Raw genomic sequence first — 16,061 nt, 5'->3', positions numbered from 1 at the left:
CTAATCCTTTTATATGTAGAACTGACTTTGCGTTTATCTTTTTTGATTTGGTCAACCGAATCTGTTTAGTGAAAGTTGCCAGCAACAATGCTAGACCTAGAATGCATTAAGGTACATTAAAATCCAAATGTCTTTTTTCTAATTTGAATCGCCAATGCTCCACCGTACCACTGAAAAACATTAAAACATATATGCTGTTTGTTTACCATTGAATTACACTAAATTATACAAATGTAAAACAGAACAAAACAACACAGGCTCCTGCACAATAGCAGACTGCTATCTAAGTAAACACTATTTCAAGACACTAAGAAGTCAGGTATGAGCTTTTGCATTCAGTCCCACTATTTTCTCGGTTTAAGAAGTAAACAACAAGATGTTTTCTTTACCACACCTTGGCTGTTTGTCAATTCATAGAAGAAGGTCTGATAAGAACATCCCTGGAGCTGTTGGAACTAATTCAAAGGAACAATCATTTAACCTGCTGCATTTACAATTGTTCACACAATACTGGGAGCAAACCAGCTTTGAAAATCACCCTGTATATGACAAAGTGGTGCAAAGTCTCTTGGGATATCCCAGTTAATTGCTACTGCTTCTGCTACTACTATTACTGATAGATAGATACTTTATTGATACTGTGAGGGAAATTGCAGTGCAACAGCAGCTTAACACACACAACACAGCCACAGTGTAACGAATTATATAATAATAGTACAATACATACAATACAATACAAGAGTTACTCACAGTCCGGACGCACAAGAACAAACTAGAACAGAACAGTACACAGAAAATCGTATCACACTCATATCACACATATGAATATAAATATAGATGTAACTATAGATATAAATATAAAGTCTCCCTGCTGGTACTACTTGCAATAATAATTTTACTTATACTGTTCTAACAATAACAGAAAATGTTATGTTATGTTTAATGTTACACAAAACATGCTCTAAACACAAAGTCTGATGACAATAATTATAAAGTAGACATAGTTTAATTAAGTGCCTTCTTACTAATCCATTGCTAAACATACCACATCCTTTGCAGATTTTTTTTAAAACTGGAAAATTCAGTAGGTCCTGTCCTTTGACTTTACACTGGTTTAGTTTCATTTGCTATGAAATGGTAGTCTGCCCCCCACCCCTTAAAGACAGCAGACAGCCCAATAATAGAAAGAATGCTACTTTAGATAAGCCTGTTCTTTTCCCAGGACACCAGGCTACACACAGCTCTGGTGCGCCATTCTCTAGCAATGCAGCACAAAGTCTTAAAAGCAAGACTTTTTTCTTCCTTAGCGGGGTCTTCTACCGCAGCCTGAGCTAACTAAATGAATAATCATTTTGCACTTGGCTACATTCCCCAAGCCTTTTTATTTAACCTTTAACAAATCCAAAATGCAAAGAGCTACACAATTCTTTTATGTTCTCAAATAAGGAGAGTCACCACAAGTCACCACATCAATAAAAAACACTGAAACTCACTGCTTGGTCAAACTACCTTCTCGGGATGTGGAACAGAAAGGACAAAGAACGTGGGAGCCAGATATCAAATAGAAAAGTAAAAAGTAAAAAGAGAAGTAAAAAAAAAATACACAACAGTTTAATCTCTCAAAAACAACTCTTGGAGACAACAGCTTCTTATTTCTACCCGCTACTGCAACTCACATAGAAGTGAGACCTCTAGCAGACTGTCCAATGTCTCTGCATCCTCCAGTCACATTGACCAAAGCTAGTAACGTTTTCACGCCATTACACCTAATTGGACAAAGTGAAGCTCAAAGCAATGCTGTTCAAACAAGGAAGAAGGTAAGAGAGGGAGAAGAAAGAAAGTTCCTTTAGGAATTAAAGTGACTTATACTGCCCAGAAACAACCACCAAAGGGTATCAACATTTTTAACCTACTTTTCACACCACCCCACTACATTTCTGCAAAACGTTGACCTTCCTTTGTGCCCCACTTGCTCATGATTGGAGTGGTTTTGGTGCCTCTTTCCCCTGTGACACACAGTCCGGCCCTTTAACCTTCACCCCCTGGCATCACCACCCGAGGAGGAGGGAATTCTCCTTGGGTATCATCCCGGTGTGGCATAACCAAAGGCCGCTCCTCTACTAAACCAGGAGGTTTCATGCTCTGTTCCAGTGGCCTCACACATAATTCAGTTGGGGTTCCTAACAATTTTCTCTCTTTTTCTTTCAGGTGGTGGGGGAGTCACTTGTCCTTCCTTTCTTTTAATTTCCTGCACTGCAGATCTGCTTACTAGATCAAGAGCCGCACAAACAATTATGGTTGACATGACAATAACAGGCAGCATGGTGGTGCAGTGGTTAGCATTGCAGCCTCGCGATGGTGGGACCCTGGGTTCAGCTCCAGACCCGGGTGCTATCGATGTGGAGTCTGTATGGTGTTTGTGTGGGTTGCCTCTGGGCACTCTGGTTTCCCCCCACAGCCCAGAGATGTGCTGATATGTTAACTGGCTGCTGGGAAAACTGTCCCTGGTGTGAGTGTGAGCTTGTGTCTGTGTGCGCCCTGCGATCGACTGGTGTCTCGCCCAGGGCGTATCCTGCCTTTCGTCTGTTGCTTGCTAGGATAGACTCCTGTTCCCCTGTGACCCTGAATTGGATGAAGTGGTTAGAAAATAGATGGATGACAATAATAATATTAAAGTGTGTTTACGGGATTGATTCATTACTTTTCATCTGCTTCTTGCTGAATGTTGCGTATTATAGTCTGCTACTTGTCCTTGGATTTCGCAGAAACATCTTTTACTGTATTTGTAACACATGAATCTCAGAAGACAAAGAGGCTGACAAACAAATGACGCAGAGCACTCTTCAGGCTTATTAACTCTCTGAACCCACGGGCAGGTGTTAAGATGTGTGCTTGTTTATGATCCATGCCCAACAGGTACCCACAACTACAGCTGGCCTAAGACTATCACAACTTCCTGAATACAGGGTATGGTATTTTTAGAACTGGAAGCCTCATTAGGATGTGAGAGAGATCAGGAGCTAGTCAACATTTCTTGGAAAACTCAGGAGCAGAACTGTATGGATCTCTGGAGAAATAAATGCTGGATCACCATAACCTTGGTTTCTACTTATATTGACTCTCTTTATCTAGGTCATTATGATTGCTTTACACCCCTTTCAGCAATTTAAGATATTGTGAGTTATTGCGATTCTGATATAGAACTCACCAGCCCATTAAAAATGCAATCTTTTAGTCACAGCAATTTTGTTAAACACAACATTACTGCATGAGGCCAATAGTTTTGTTTACTCCCTGCGGAATCTGATATAATTGAGGCTCCTTGCATTGATCAGCTGTGCTAAAAAGTTTAATTCAATGAAACAATTTTTTGCATTACACAAAGTGCTGTCACATGGGATCATTTTGATGCACTGCCATTCAAACGTACTACTTGAGGCCTTGTTTGTTTCATATTATTCTGCCTTCCCCTAAGCTATAATCAATGTTCTTCAAATGGTCTACACACATTCAATAAAACATTTTCCTGGTTACACTGAAACAGGCTCAAATATTCTTGCCATGCAACAAGATTTTAAGGACGTTATTGCTCTGTTTATGATTTATTTATTCACAGGATGCACTACTTGTTTCCTTTGATTTAAGAAATGCTATCACAGTATCAGGTCCCTTTTCTAAACACTTGAAATAATTCTGGCACCTCTAGTAAATTCAGATTGGAGGGCATATTAACTAAAAGGATGTTGTGGCTGTGGTGCCAACAGTGTAATGACAGACTATGAATGAATCCCAGGCTCATATTAAACAAACCTAATTATGCAGACAGATTACTGTGTTTAAATGCTCGTCAGGCATCTGCCTGGAAGAAAGTCAGGGTTATTTAAGCAATGCCAAGCTGAACAAGCCCATACTGAGGATCAATACACCCAATTACTTTAATTTAGAGATTCGTTAACCTCCTTTGACTCTTCCAAAGCGAAAGCAACATTACGGGTTTCTATGTAGCCTTTAATAAAGACACTGGAAAAAAAACACTTTAACCCATCAAATTTGATTAGTTTGTTTTGGGATTTTTAAGGTGAGATGCATCAAGAGCCTTGCTACAATACCTCCCTATGCATTTTATTTATATTTTATTCATTTTGATTTATACAAATTCCTTAAAATTCATTGGAAATTTACCTATGAGATTATTTGCAACCAACCTCCTTGTTTACTGTATGTGAAGATGGCATACTGTACCTACAGTATAAGAAGTATTAGAAGTCTAAATAACAGTTAATCACTGCAATGTTAAAAGATACAGTAGGCAAATAATTTCTTGTAAATTACAGTCTTGGTTGGTTTCATGCATCCAGTATGTCTTCTGTAGCTCATCAACTTTTTGATCATGGAGACATTCTGTAATAATACTAATATAGTTAAAATATTACTTGGCAAATTTATATAGTATTTTCTCCATTTTCAATTGGTTTAAATGGTAACCGTGATGACCCAAAGCATTTTTACCATACTATACCATTGTTTGCATTGCTTCATCATGTCTCTCTACAACACTATCAAACTATTTATCATTCCCACCACACTCATTCTCTGGGTCAGCACAACATTCGGGTTCACAGGGAGTCTGTGGACTGATGGGCTGTGACTGTAAGAAAATACAGACTAATTGTGGGCATGAAACAGGACATCTGAGAGTGTTGCACAATCTTGGAGACCCATGTAATAACAACTCTGACCTTTACTGGCCCTCTAAGAAGAAATAATCCAGTGGAATGACCATTGAGATAAACCTATTGGGCCTATTAAACAATTTGTAAAACTAGTGTAGTAAACTAGATGGCATGCACTATACCAAAAAAATATTTCTTAATCATAGATCTAGTCACAGAACAACCTGCTTGACTGTATGTGACAAAGAATCTCACCTTCCCTGTAAAAGAGAATGTGCTTTCTAAAAGAGACTAAAGAGGGAAGGCATGCCATTCTACATGTAAAGGATAGCTGACAAAATCATGGGGAGAAAAACACTGCTCCTGCAATTGGTCTTATCCAAGAGTCCATGCAGATACACAGCTGTTGAAGAAAGTTTCAGTTCAGGTGACTAAAGCAAGAGGGAGTGAAAAATGAAGTTATCTTAGGATACCACCCCTTTTTCTCCAGGGTGGTTTCTACACAGTGGGAATGCTCCTGTTGTTTTTTTGACAATTCAAAACCACCACAGCATATCAATTATTCTCTGGTATCGAGATCCCGAAGTGAAAGGAACAAAAAAGAACTCATGATGAAATGATGCCGGTGCCTTTTCTAGGAAGGCAGAGCATGTGTATCTGATGGAAACCTGCTGAAGGTGAGAGCTCGCACATGTGGACATGACTGCAGTTAGGACCAGCCAGACAACTGAGGCCTGCAAATTAAACCACAGCAGAGCCTGAGCTCAGTTCAGTCAGTGATGATGTTACAGCAGCTGGTCTGATTCCCTGTGCAGCACAATGTTAGCTCAGAGTAAGCAGACCTTCCCGCTTTTCAGAGTACTGAGAAGGCAGCTTGTGACGAATCCCAGAAGTCAGGACGCAACTAGCGGTGTTTGTGAATGAACTCCTCAGAAGTGCACCCCAGAAGAGGGGCTGCTTCTTCAACACTAGTTCGTTTTCCAATCTAGGAGGAGAAAGAGTGTCTGAAATCACTCCCTGGTTGCAATCTTCAAATTGAGGCTGTTGCTTGGGAATACTTTCCACATCCTCCAAAACCTACTAGATTCTGCTCTGAAACCAAATTCCTTTCATCTCAAGTGGTCTCCAGGGCAGATGACAACAAGCCGACATATATAAAACACAACTGGTCTTGGAGGCAAGGCTGTCTCTGAGACACAAACGATTAAGAAAAGCGAGCCCTGTGCCCTCTAGACCCTCATGTGACAAGAGGAGCTGTAGGCTCACCCCTGTCTTTTCAATTTTCAGACAACTGATTGCAAACAAAAGCTAAAAACAATGCTGGCAGAAAATCAAGTAATGTGTTTGGTTCCATCAAACATTTCTCTTCCAGCTATTTTAAGTACTCAATGTTATTGAGTTGATGTTATGAGAAAAAACATGCTGGTAGAATCAAGTTTAGATTCTTATCATTTCATATGAATAGCTTAGATCATGCTGCATGAAGGTTGTACTGTATCTGAGAGCGCGTCTTTCTTTTTTAAATGCAAAACAATTTTCGTTTTTGACTGACATTCGAAGACTCACATCAGGAGTCTTTGATCCTTGTCAACAGTCTCCACACAGTCACCTGGCAAAACGAGTTATTAAAACTCCAAGAGGCCTAAGATAATCTGATATCAGTAGACTTCAATTAATAAGGAAATGAGGGAGACTTGCACATTTCTTAAGTCTAATAACTCAAACACAAAATAAACACCTTTTTTACCGATTTAATATCCTTTCACCTCAAAAGACATGACAAGGAAAAGAAGTTTAAGTATTACTGTATTACTACAGTGACTCCAACAGACAAGACGGGAGTACTGCCATGTCTGACACTTGTGTTTCGGCACGAAGGAAGAACAAGAAAACATGAAAAAAGAAAGCAAAGAAAAAAGCAGCAGACAAGAGAACCCTCAAATATGGAACGAGCCATATGAAGCCATTTATTAAGTCAGTCTTGTAAGCTTAAGCTCCGATTTGAGGAAGCGTTTCCAAAGACCAGCTGCAGTGATTCACCTGCATTCTGCCGTTTCAGAATCAAGCCCTCTCTCGGATAAACAGGAGACAGAAGCCATATCAAATCCTTTTAGCTTCACTGCTTCTTTGAGCAATGGGAAGATGGCAGAAAAGGATGTGAATGGCAATGACTATTCTTCCCTATAAATTTGCCTTGAAAGGTAAAACAGAAAGCCTACTGAATGAGAGTGACTGGCAGCGTTTGCCCAGAGGAAGGACTCCCTCAGACCTGTATATACTGTAGAAGGCTGTGGGAATAGAGGTAAGCCAAGGTCCACAAAGATGATATGGGAAACTTTCTAAGCACCAGTCAGTTCAGAATTGCTAGCTAACTCTGTAAATAATTATCCTTAAAAAGATTAAATATACTGTAGGCTGTTTCTTTTTGCACCTCTCTTCCAATAGAGGGATACGGATGAGGAGAAGAAAAGCAGAGTACACCTTTAAAATGGTGAACAAATCCAAGTGTTGTTTTACTATTAGATACTGCTGAATGCACTAATCTAAAATTCCTAATCCCTCAACTGGTAAATGTTCAAATTTAATCTATGATTATGAAAGAGAACATACAAAGGTAGAGGTAACAAGGAGTTCTGGTCCTAATTTTCCATAAGAACAGAGACCTATCTAAATGCAGTGCATGCCAAACACATACTCTCAGACTAGAAACAATCCCCAAATGTCAGGACTGCATGTGACAAAAAGGTGATTTGTTTCGGCCCAACAGGATCTTCCTCAGGCAACAAGGAAACTGATAAAATAGTCCTATAAATTGATTAAGTTCCTGTTTTGTGATTGCTTAATGTACTTTATATGGACTTTTAGAGAACAATGGGTAACTCTTTTCATTGTATTGCTAGTAAGTACCTGGAAACTGCAAAAGATTAATGCCGAGAGTGCTTCAACTGAAGGTCAAGAGTTTGCCAGATGTATTTATTTCAATGATAGCTAAGATAATATGATAACATTTTTTCTCAGACATTTTTTTCCTCACTTGAAAAAACATAAGCTCACCCTTCTTTTAAATGTAACAGGGTTACAGGTTTTAGGAAAGGTAAATTATAAGATGACACTTTAACAATATACAGACAGTCTCCACATTATCATTACAAGCTTTTTTAATACATTTTATTCCAAATAACAGCAAATCTTACTGAATGTCATGAGATCAGCCCTCTAATTAAGAATATGCACTTTCCCTCATTGACCAGCGGGTGTCACTCAAGAGGTTTATGGAATCCCCACCTCTGAAAACATCTGCAGTAAAGAGTCAGGAACGGAAGACAGCATCCAGAATCCCAGCACATGTGCCAATTAAGTATGGGCGTGTTGTTTTCTGGCTGTGCGTAGCTGCAATATTACATTCCTAAAACAGAACGGCGAGAACTGGAAAGACTTTGAAAAATGGGACTTGTTAAAGGTCAGAATCGATATATAATGCAATATGTAAGAAGAGCAAATAGGCCAAATACGCCTACTTTAATAACAATAAATGACCATCTTGCTGCCGTTCTGCTATTCTAGCGTGTCCTAGACATCCATGGGTACTTCATAAATTAGACAGCAGTTTCACCTTCTCCAAACCTGAAAAATGGTGCCACAGTTCCTGATAAAAGCTTTGGGCAAAATGCACCTACAGTATGCCCGCCTACCTTTACCAAAATCCCACAGCAGAGCACTAGCAAAGCAACCAGTCTCTTTACTTTCCACCTCTACAACAATGGTGCGGCAAAATGGTTCTTTTATCTCATTGCCTCAGCGGCTATTTCATTGTTTCACAGTTGACCATTTGCTTTTGCTCCCAAACAACAGCACGGAATAAACCTATTACTTGTTCCTTTGCAACCTCTCAGGGTTTCCACACTAACTGTTTGTGTGTTGGGGGGGGGGGGGGGCAGGAGGGGGCAAGTCTCTGCCAGAGATACTTTGATGATACACAGAACAATCCAGGGTGCTGCCTGCTGGCTACAGGTCACAACAATGCTGTCTGACAAAAGGCCGCACCCTCCCCTCCCAAATACACTCGCTCTCTTTCCGGCGCCTCACCGCACTCGCAAACAATAACAGGTGGGGTCTCCATCGGGGCTCGCTTCCTGGCTCGGGCTGCGGCCTCACCGGGATGCACAGACCAGGCAGGGCCACGCGTGGGAAAAAGAGCAGATCCACTCCCGATGCGGTCAGGAGCGACACAAGAAACAAGACGGCTCGGGTGAAGTGGTGACCTCTGGCACAATTTGATCTGGAATGTTAGTGGCCTCTCAGGAGTTACTTTTTGATTCTACACTCTGGTATTCTAGGGTGCAACACAGTTTTAATCTTTGTAAGATGAATGATTCAAAACAAACTCCACACAGGCTTTCTGGATGTTTATTTTAACAGCCCTGTCTGAGAAGTAAACACAGTAAACATGAACGCATCTGAAACTTCCTGATTTACAGTAACTATTTCACGCACATTGTCTAGGCACTGCCTTTATTGCACAGCAGTAACAGGTATTAACCACAGCTGCGAGTTAAATCAATAGAGCTTGCTATTTAACACCTGAGCAGATGAGGTTCACTGTTTTATAAAATTACCAGTTTTCTGGGTGCCTTGCAAAAGTACTCAGACCCACTTAACAGTTTAGATATTTTGTTGATTTAAGCCTTCACTAATTAGCAATGAATACTGGATATATATATACAAACTACTCCTCACAGTCAAAGCTAAAAATAAAAAGACAGAAGTCAATGGATAGGTAACAGGGAAAAAATGCACAGTAGGTGCATTGCTCTAACAAGACACACAATGAAGTGAATCTCTGTGAGACTCAAGGATGAAGACTAATGAGCTTTCAGAGCAAGTCAGGGATAAACTGAAAATGGCAGATCGGAAGAAGTCTGTGAAGATCCTTATGAGCAACTAAATCATCAAGAAATATAAAATGCATCCACGCACTGCCTTGATCAGGTCAACCCCCAAACTGAGCAGGAGGAGAAATGTGTGAGGCAAATAACAATTTGAAAAGAGTTATACAGTTAAATGGCTGAGATGGGAGACAATGTATATTAGTCAGCAATATCCTGATCACTCCACAAAGCACCTGAATAATCCTAAAGTGTCCTAAGTGTTTCATGGTTGTTTGCATCTTTGAGAATTTCCTCTCAAACTCATTTTACTACACTTCTGAGGACAAAAAGGTGTAGACACTGCAACTTCAACTTCCTTGACTTCTTTCAATGGCTGATACTCTATGTGGACATTGGGAAACTGACAGTAACAAGACAATTCCTCTTCTAAAGCTCCTCTGGCAATAACTACATAGCATGACATTTTTCAGATTTCTTCCTAAAAATTATTTTAAATTTTTTTAGAACAACCTAAGATGCAATACAAGATTTGTAATGAATTTTCAGGTCCCATTGACTGGAATTCAATTCTAATGATCCAATGTGTTCTCCAGAGGTCTAAAAATATCCTTTTGCTATTAACAAGTGCATGCGGTGGTAACAGTTCATTTCTAAATCGATGCAGTTGAATCACAGGTTAAAAATTAATGGTGGAAACCTTATTCAATCATGCAGATAACAGATCTTCCAAAATGCCACGAATCCCTCATGTCTACATCAAGTCTGGCTGAAAGTGCCGTTAATCTGTCTCGACATCAATTGTCAATAACAGGCAGCCCCTGGACCGGAGCATAAGTTTCATTGCAGACATGCATCACAATGATGGGGATTAAACAGCTTCTCCAACATTTGGCATCACCTCTAGGGCTGTAAATCAGATCAGCCCCTGCGAGTGGCCCCAGGGAGCTTTGATCTCAAGAGCCGAGCAATCGCCTCATCTGAATCCTGACTCCAGCATCTTTCCTTTAGGCTTTTTTTTTTAGAAAAAAAAACAATGTGAGGCCGCATTTCCTTCCCCTTCTTCCCTCCTGGAAAGGTGAAGCAATGGGACAACATCACGCCTAGTGAAAGGGAAGGACAGGCACTGCTAATGCAAATGTTACCACTCTCTCTGTGGGTTTACAAACCAGGTAAAGCAATTTTCTCCCATGTGGTGTCAAGGTTACAGCTGAACGCTGAGCTCTCTCGTGCCAGGTTCACTCACTCCCACTATCCATTATTCGGCTAAACCTTGTTTAGCTTGAGGCCTGAAAGAGAACCATTATTTCTGCTGCATGGCTCAGAATCTGGCATATGAGCTGCAGATATTGCTCAAACAGACACTGCAAACCACAGGCTCAGAGTGGAGCTGCGATCGCCATCTCCCTCACCCCCCGATGAACATTCTGAAAGAGGCTGGTTATTTTCACTAAACAGGAAACTTTGCTTTCACAAATACACCAGCGATTCAGAGCTCCGAATCTCCATGTCGTCCTTTACAAAGTCAGTGGGTAGCAAAAAACAAACTCGACTCCGTCACTGAACTTCACATCCAATATCTCCGATCATTCATTCTGGCTAACGTATTTATAAACCTGCTTTGAATCCGATGCATACCTCATTGATTTCAGCAGCAAGCCTGTCATGTCTGATAACTGTGACACTGATGGATTGCAAAGGGCTGGTCAATTTATACCAAGACAGCTACCTTTAATGAATCGCAAGCTCTCTGCACTGATGTAACCATATCGATTTGGGGCTTATAAAAATAGATTGTGTTTTTTTTATCTTTTTTACTTCCTCAACTTGAGGTCTTCACATCTACTTTACAGCACTTTTGAACAGGAATTTCAAAGTGATTTCCTTGAAAAAAACAAGCGCAGAGCACGGGGCTGACCTTTTCATAATTCATGATAATGCACTTGCACCTGCTTTTTTGCATACTACACCTGAGTTGAAAAGATATGATTCAATTCCTTATGCTCACATCACTGTGTAAACATAGCAGAAAAGGAGCTAGCCCTACCTCTTTATTTTAGTTTGAGAAATTTAAAATTAATTTAAACAAAAGTACAGAAGTAAGTAAAAACAAGTACTCATTTACTCCTGCTAAAAGGGTTAAAGTACACGTTATTATTTTGGAAGAAATTTACAAGTCTAAACCGGATAAAGCAATAAACATGTATGGACGGGACTAAGTTATTTAAATCACTAAAACTTAAACTCCAATCAAGTCATCAAGAATCCAAAGAAAACTCAAACAAATTTTGTGTGAGTGACCCTCAGTGAACTAGGATGCTGCACTGATATCAAGTGAATACACTGTCAGGTTCTTCCTATTTTTTGTTCAAGATAAATATATTAAAAAAAGTTTGCTTTATTAGCACTAACAGAAAGTGAAATTTGTCAGAATTTGACATGAAGAATTCCTCTCTACCTGCCAGGTGAATCGTATTTCGAAAAAAGATGCTGATCATTCAATTACGAAAGTTGTTTCTTCATTTTAAGTGCCAGTTCATTGCTCAATCCCTTGGCTGATATTCCAAGTGTTTCAGGAACAGGTTTGAGTATTTGCATATAAAATAAACTGAAGTCTCCTCTCCAAGTTCACTGTAGCATGTTATTAAGTGTAAAAGAAATTCTTATTTGACAGAATTGGATTGCTAAGCTAGGCATTGCATCATGAACTGGCTGATGTAAAATGAAAATTGTTAGGTAGTTAAAATCAGAATGAATTATCCATAATGTTCAAACAGAAAAGGTTTTTTTCATTGTGCTGAAGCAAAAGAATAACAAATGATAGAGTATCAATAATAAATAAAATAAAAAATAATAAAAAACCAATAAAATGGGAAATGGCTAATACTGTAAATACTCAGGTGTCTATCATGGAAGAAATTGGGGTCAGAGTGCAGAGTACATGGTCAGCCATTTATACAGCGCCCCTGGAGCAGTTGGGGTTAAGGGCCTTGCTCAGGGGCCCAACAGAGTAGGATTCCTCTGCTGGCCACGGGATACGAACCGGCAACCTTCCAGCCACAGACGCAGATCCTTAGCTACAGAGCCACTGCACCGCGAATTAGCAACATGCCACAGGTTGAACAACGACAGTTTATATTAAGTAGCATTAGCTTAAAAAGGCAGAAATGTTAAGGGTACTAGAAGCACTTAAGTTAAATCTAATCTCCAGGAGACGATGCTATTCTACCATTAACACTAAAGGAAATGAGATGTGATTCATAAACCGTTAACCAAATACTTCCATCAGTCACTCAAAAAAAAGGTAACGTTCTGATGGCAAACTTGCTAAAGTAGCACTCATCCATAAAAAGGGTGACAAAATCATACCGCACAATTAAAGAATAGCAATAAGTCTTTGAAAAAACCTTGGAAATGAGATGACAAAAAATTACAAAATATTGCAAGTTGAATTTTAGGTCAACTGTTGATGGAGTAGAGTAACTGTGTGAGAGAGTGGATTTAGTCAAAACGAGACTGGTGGTGAAACGTTTCTCTTTGTTTTCAATGAGCCCTCCTGACATGGGTCCCCAGGTAACAGCTTTAAAACCCCTGTTTTAAAACAGTTACCATACTGTTTTTACATCAGTCTCTGGGTTTTGGATGAAAGCTAATAAAATCTTTTATTAACATCACCATGTCTCACACAGGTTTTCCATACTTGTAATGCATCTTCAATTGTATATTCTTGGGTATAAAATTCAACTAAATCTCTTAAGATTTTCCCTTTTGAACTGGCATGTGGCATATTTCACAAGATGAATTTATATGACGAGGAGCTGTAGAAAGATAACCCTAAGGATGATTTTCCATTTTCTATCTACAAGAAATGAGATAGACATGTTTAAATAAAACAACCCTTACTATTTTATTAAATTCAGAAGACTCAATTAAGTTGTCCAACATGGTGATGCTTGCAGGTTTAATCAGTTTATACTGTAGGTTTTCTATTTTCATATGTGAGAGCCCTGATGAAAAAGGGTTTGGTTGCTCTTTAATAACTTCTAACGTTCCTGTAAACTCAATACTGAAATATGACGGTGACAGCTATTTCAGACTGTGTAAGACACTTGGTATAATTTCGCAATTAAGTCTACATATTCCAAAGCAGAGCAGAGATAAGGTGCAGTCAGGCATAAAGTTATAATGCAAATAACTACAGTGCAGAAACAAAAACACTGCTTTCCAGTATTACTCTAGCTGATTATGAGATGAGGGATCATTTTGTAATTACAGCAGAATCAAAATAAAAATAGAAGCAAAATCCCAATGCTGGATGAAATCTGAATGTATAAATCAAGTGATTCAATGATTCAAATCATTAGAAAATCTCATCTAAAACACTGACTTGGTTCCAGTCCTGTTAGACACAAAATTACACCAACACTTAAAAGGCAGATGCCAAACTACACTGGAGTTCCAGCAGTCAAGAATGTTTAATGTCATGATGCCAGCTCATAGTCCTTTCCCTCGATACTGAGAATGATGAAGATACAGTATGCAAATGACTTTCTTGATCAGAATGAAGCAACCGCATTTGCTTAACGTTCACAAGATTCAGAAATCGCGCTTGCTTTTTGGGGATCAATATTCAACTACAGAAAGTAAACCATACTGTAGCGCTCTTGGGTTCACATGGGTATGCGCCCTCGCCGCTGCTGCCTCAGGTCAGCCCCCCACCGCTAGGGGCTCGAACCCAGGCCTCCGGCGTCACTCAACAGGGAACCAGCCAGTTGAGCTGAAGGGAGATCTCCTGTCAGCCTGACAGCTGCGGTCCCTGCTATTCACAGCGCTGGTAAGCCGGCTCGCACAACCTGTAATGTCGGCCGTATGCGTTACAATATTAAAGAAATCAGTAGAATCATATTATCCTACTGTCAGTAATTCACTGCACACTAACATATGCCAACTCAAAATCTGGGCACCAAGGAAGTTGATTTTGACTTGTGTCATTGACAATAATGGCTGAGGAGATCCTTAGAGAGTGCTGTGGCAAAAAAAATAAAACAACCTTAAGCTCTCTTTTCTCAGGGACATTAACTTTGACCGATGGGAGAAACCTGAAATTTAGTTCCTTGGAAATCTGAGCCAATTTCCCTTCTATTCAATTCATTGGCATTATATGTCTTGACAGAAACACAGTGGAATCACTGTGAAACATACGGAATCACACGACAATCCTATGAGTCAGGAGCTAAGCTGTACCTGGTAACACTCCTTCCCGTAGACCACCATTTTCAAAGCAATGTCCGAATACCCTGAACAGGGAACACTGTGCAGTAGAAGATGTCCACTGAATGTGGCTGAATGCATAATCTGGCCTCCCTGAAGTTCCCTTTAATTCAGCTAGCGAAGCAATTTCTCATCAGCTGCCGTCTGATCTCCCGTCTGCTGGGATTGCTACACTTCAGTGGCTAATAAAGATAAAGAATCCCTTTCTATATTTAAAGTACTCTGAGATCCTTTAGGATAAAGAGGGCTACGTAAATACAATTAATTATACTTGCAATCAACACAGACTCTTTGATCGATCTGGAATTGAAAAGACATGCACTAGCAAACAGAACCTCTGCCAGATGTTTATCAAAGCATAGCAGGAAATGAATTAGATCATGAGCTGGGTGGGTGTGTAACTGAAATGTCTGAAATAAGCCTCGATCACACCACATCAATGCTGCAGTCTTTAAGGCCAGAGGTGGTTTTTCTGAGAGAGATATAGATGCACGTGTCACTTATTTGTTAGCCATGAAAGCGAAGAACACCAAGACGGGTTGTAATTAAACCATGAACAGCAAAAACCATGCTGGCTTCTGACAGAAGAGAGATCTGTACAGATCAGAAAACACTCTCAAGCATTTTATACAAAAGTAACTTGCTTGAGCTGGAATGGTCTCACTCACCTTCCTGCAAGCGGAGGTGATGAAGGAAAAGAGGGTCCTGGAGCACATTGCATCGTCCCGGCTCGTCTTCTCTCGTCAGCAGCATCAGATCCGTGTAGATAAAGACAGTCACCTACGGGAAAAGAGTACCAGACATCACTTAAAGACAAGAAGCCCTTCTCAGAGTGAAGCACTAATGAGGTTTCACAGAGGCAGAGACTCACACGGGGCAGTGATCACTGAGCATAGGCAAAGCAATGGTATCATAAACCCCAGCTTACTGCTCCCAGTTCACACAGAGGTTGCATATTTGAAAAAAAAAAATTTGAACTCCAAAATATGAAAAAGTAAAACAAAAGTATCAGAGCAAAGCAGGGGACACTAAGTAAATACAGTTATTTTGTGCACTTCTTTGGAGAAAAAGTTATGAGATTTGTGAAGTGCTACTGGATGTTCTAGCCTGGATTGATTATGTGACTAGACTGTGCAAAAGAACCCTGCTATTGTTGATTTACTGTATATACAGACATTTTTAAGAATTTCATTTGCATTTTGAGCAACTCCTTCTTCGGAAACACATATCT

At 39.8% G+C, this 16,061-nt stretch overlaps 1 protein-coding gene across 1 annotated transcript in view; it reads right to left on the bottom strand.

Moving 5' to 3' along the window:
- Positions 1 to 16,061, bottom strand: part of LOC148816081 (regulator of G protein signaling 3-like) — a 158,433-nt gene that overhangs the window by 127,354 nt on the left and 15,018 nt on the right. Inside the window, exon 6 of the mRNA XM_088940324.1 lies at positions 15,499 to 15,610. Coding sequence (XP_088796450.1) covers positions 15,499 to 15,610 — 112 coding nt within the window. The remainder of the gene's footprint in view (positions 1 to 15,498; positions 15,611 to 16,061) is intronic.

The sequence above is a fragment of the Atractosteus spatula genome, chromosome 23, assembly GCF_055471065.1.
Source record: "Atractosteus spatula isolate fAtrSpa1 chromosome 23, fAtrSpa1.hap1, whole genome shotgun sequence".
Taxonomy (NCBI): domain Eukaryota; kingdom Metazoa; phylum Chordata; class Actinopteri; order Semionotiformes; family Lepisosteidae; genus Atractosteus; species Atractosteus spatula.
The sequence above is the reverse complement of the archived record's forward strand: the minus strand, read 5'-3'. Positions and strand labels throughout refer to the sequence as shown.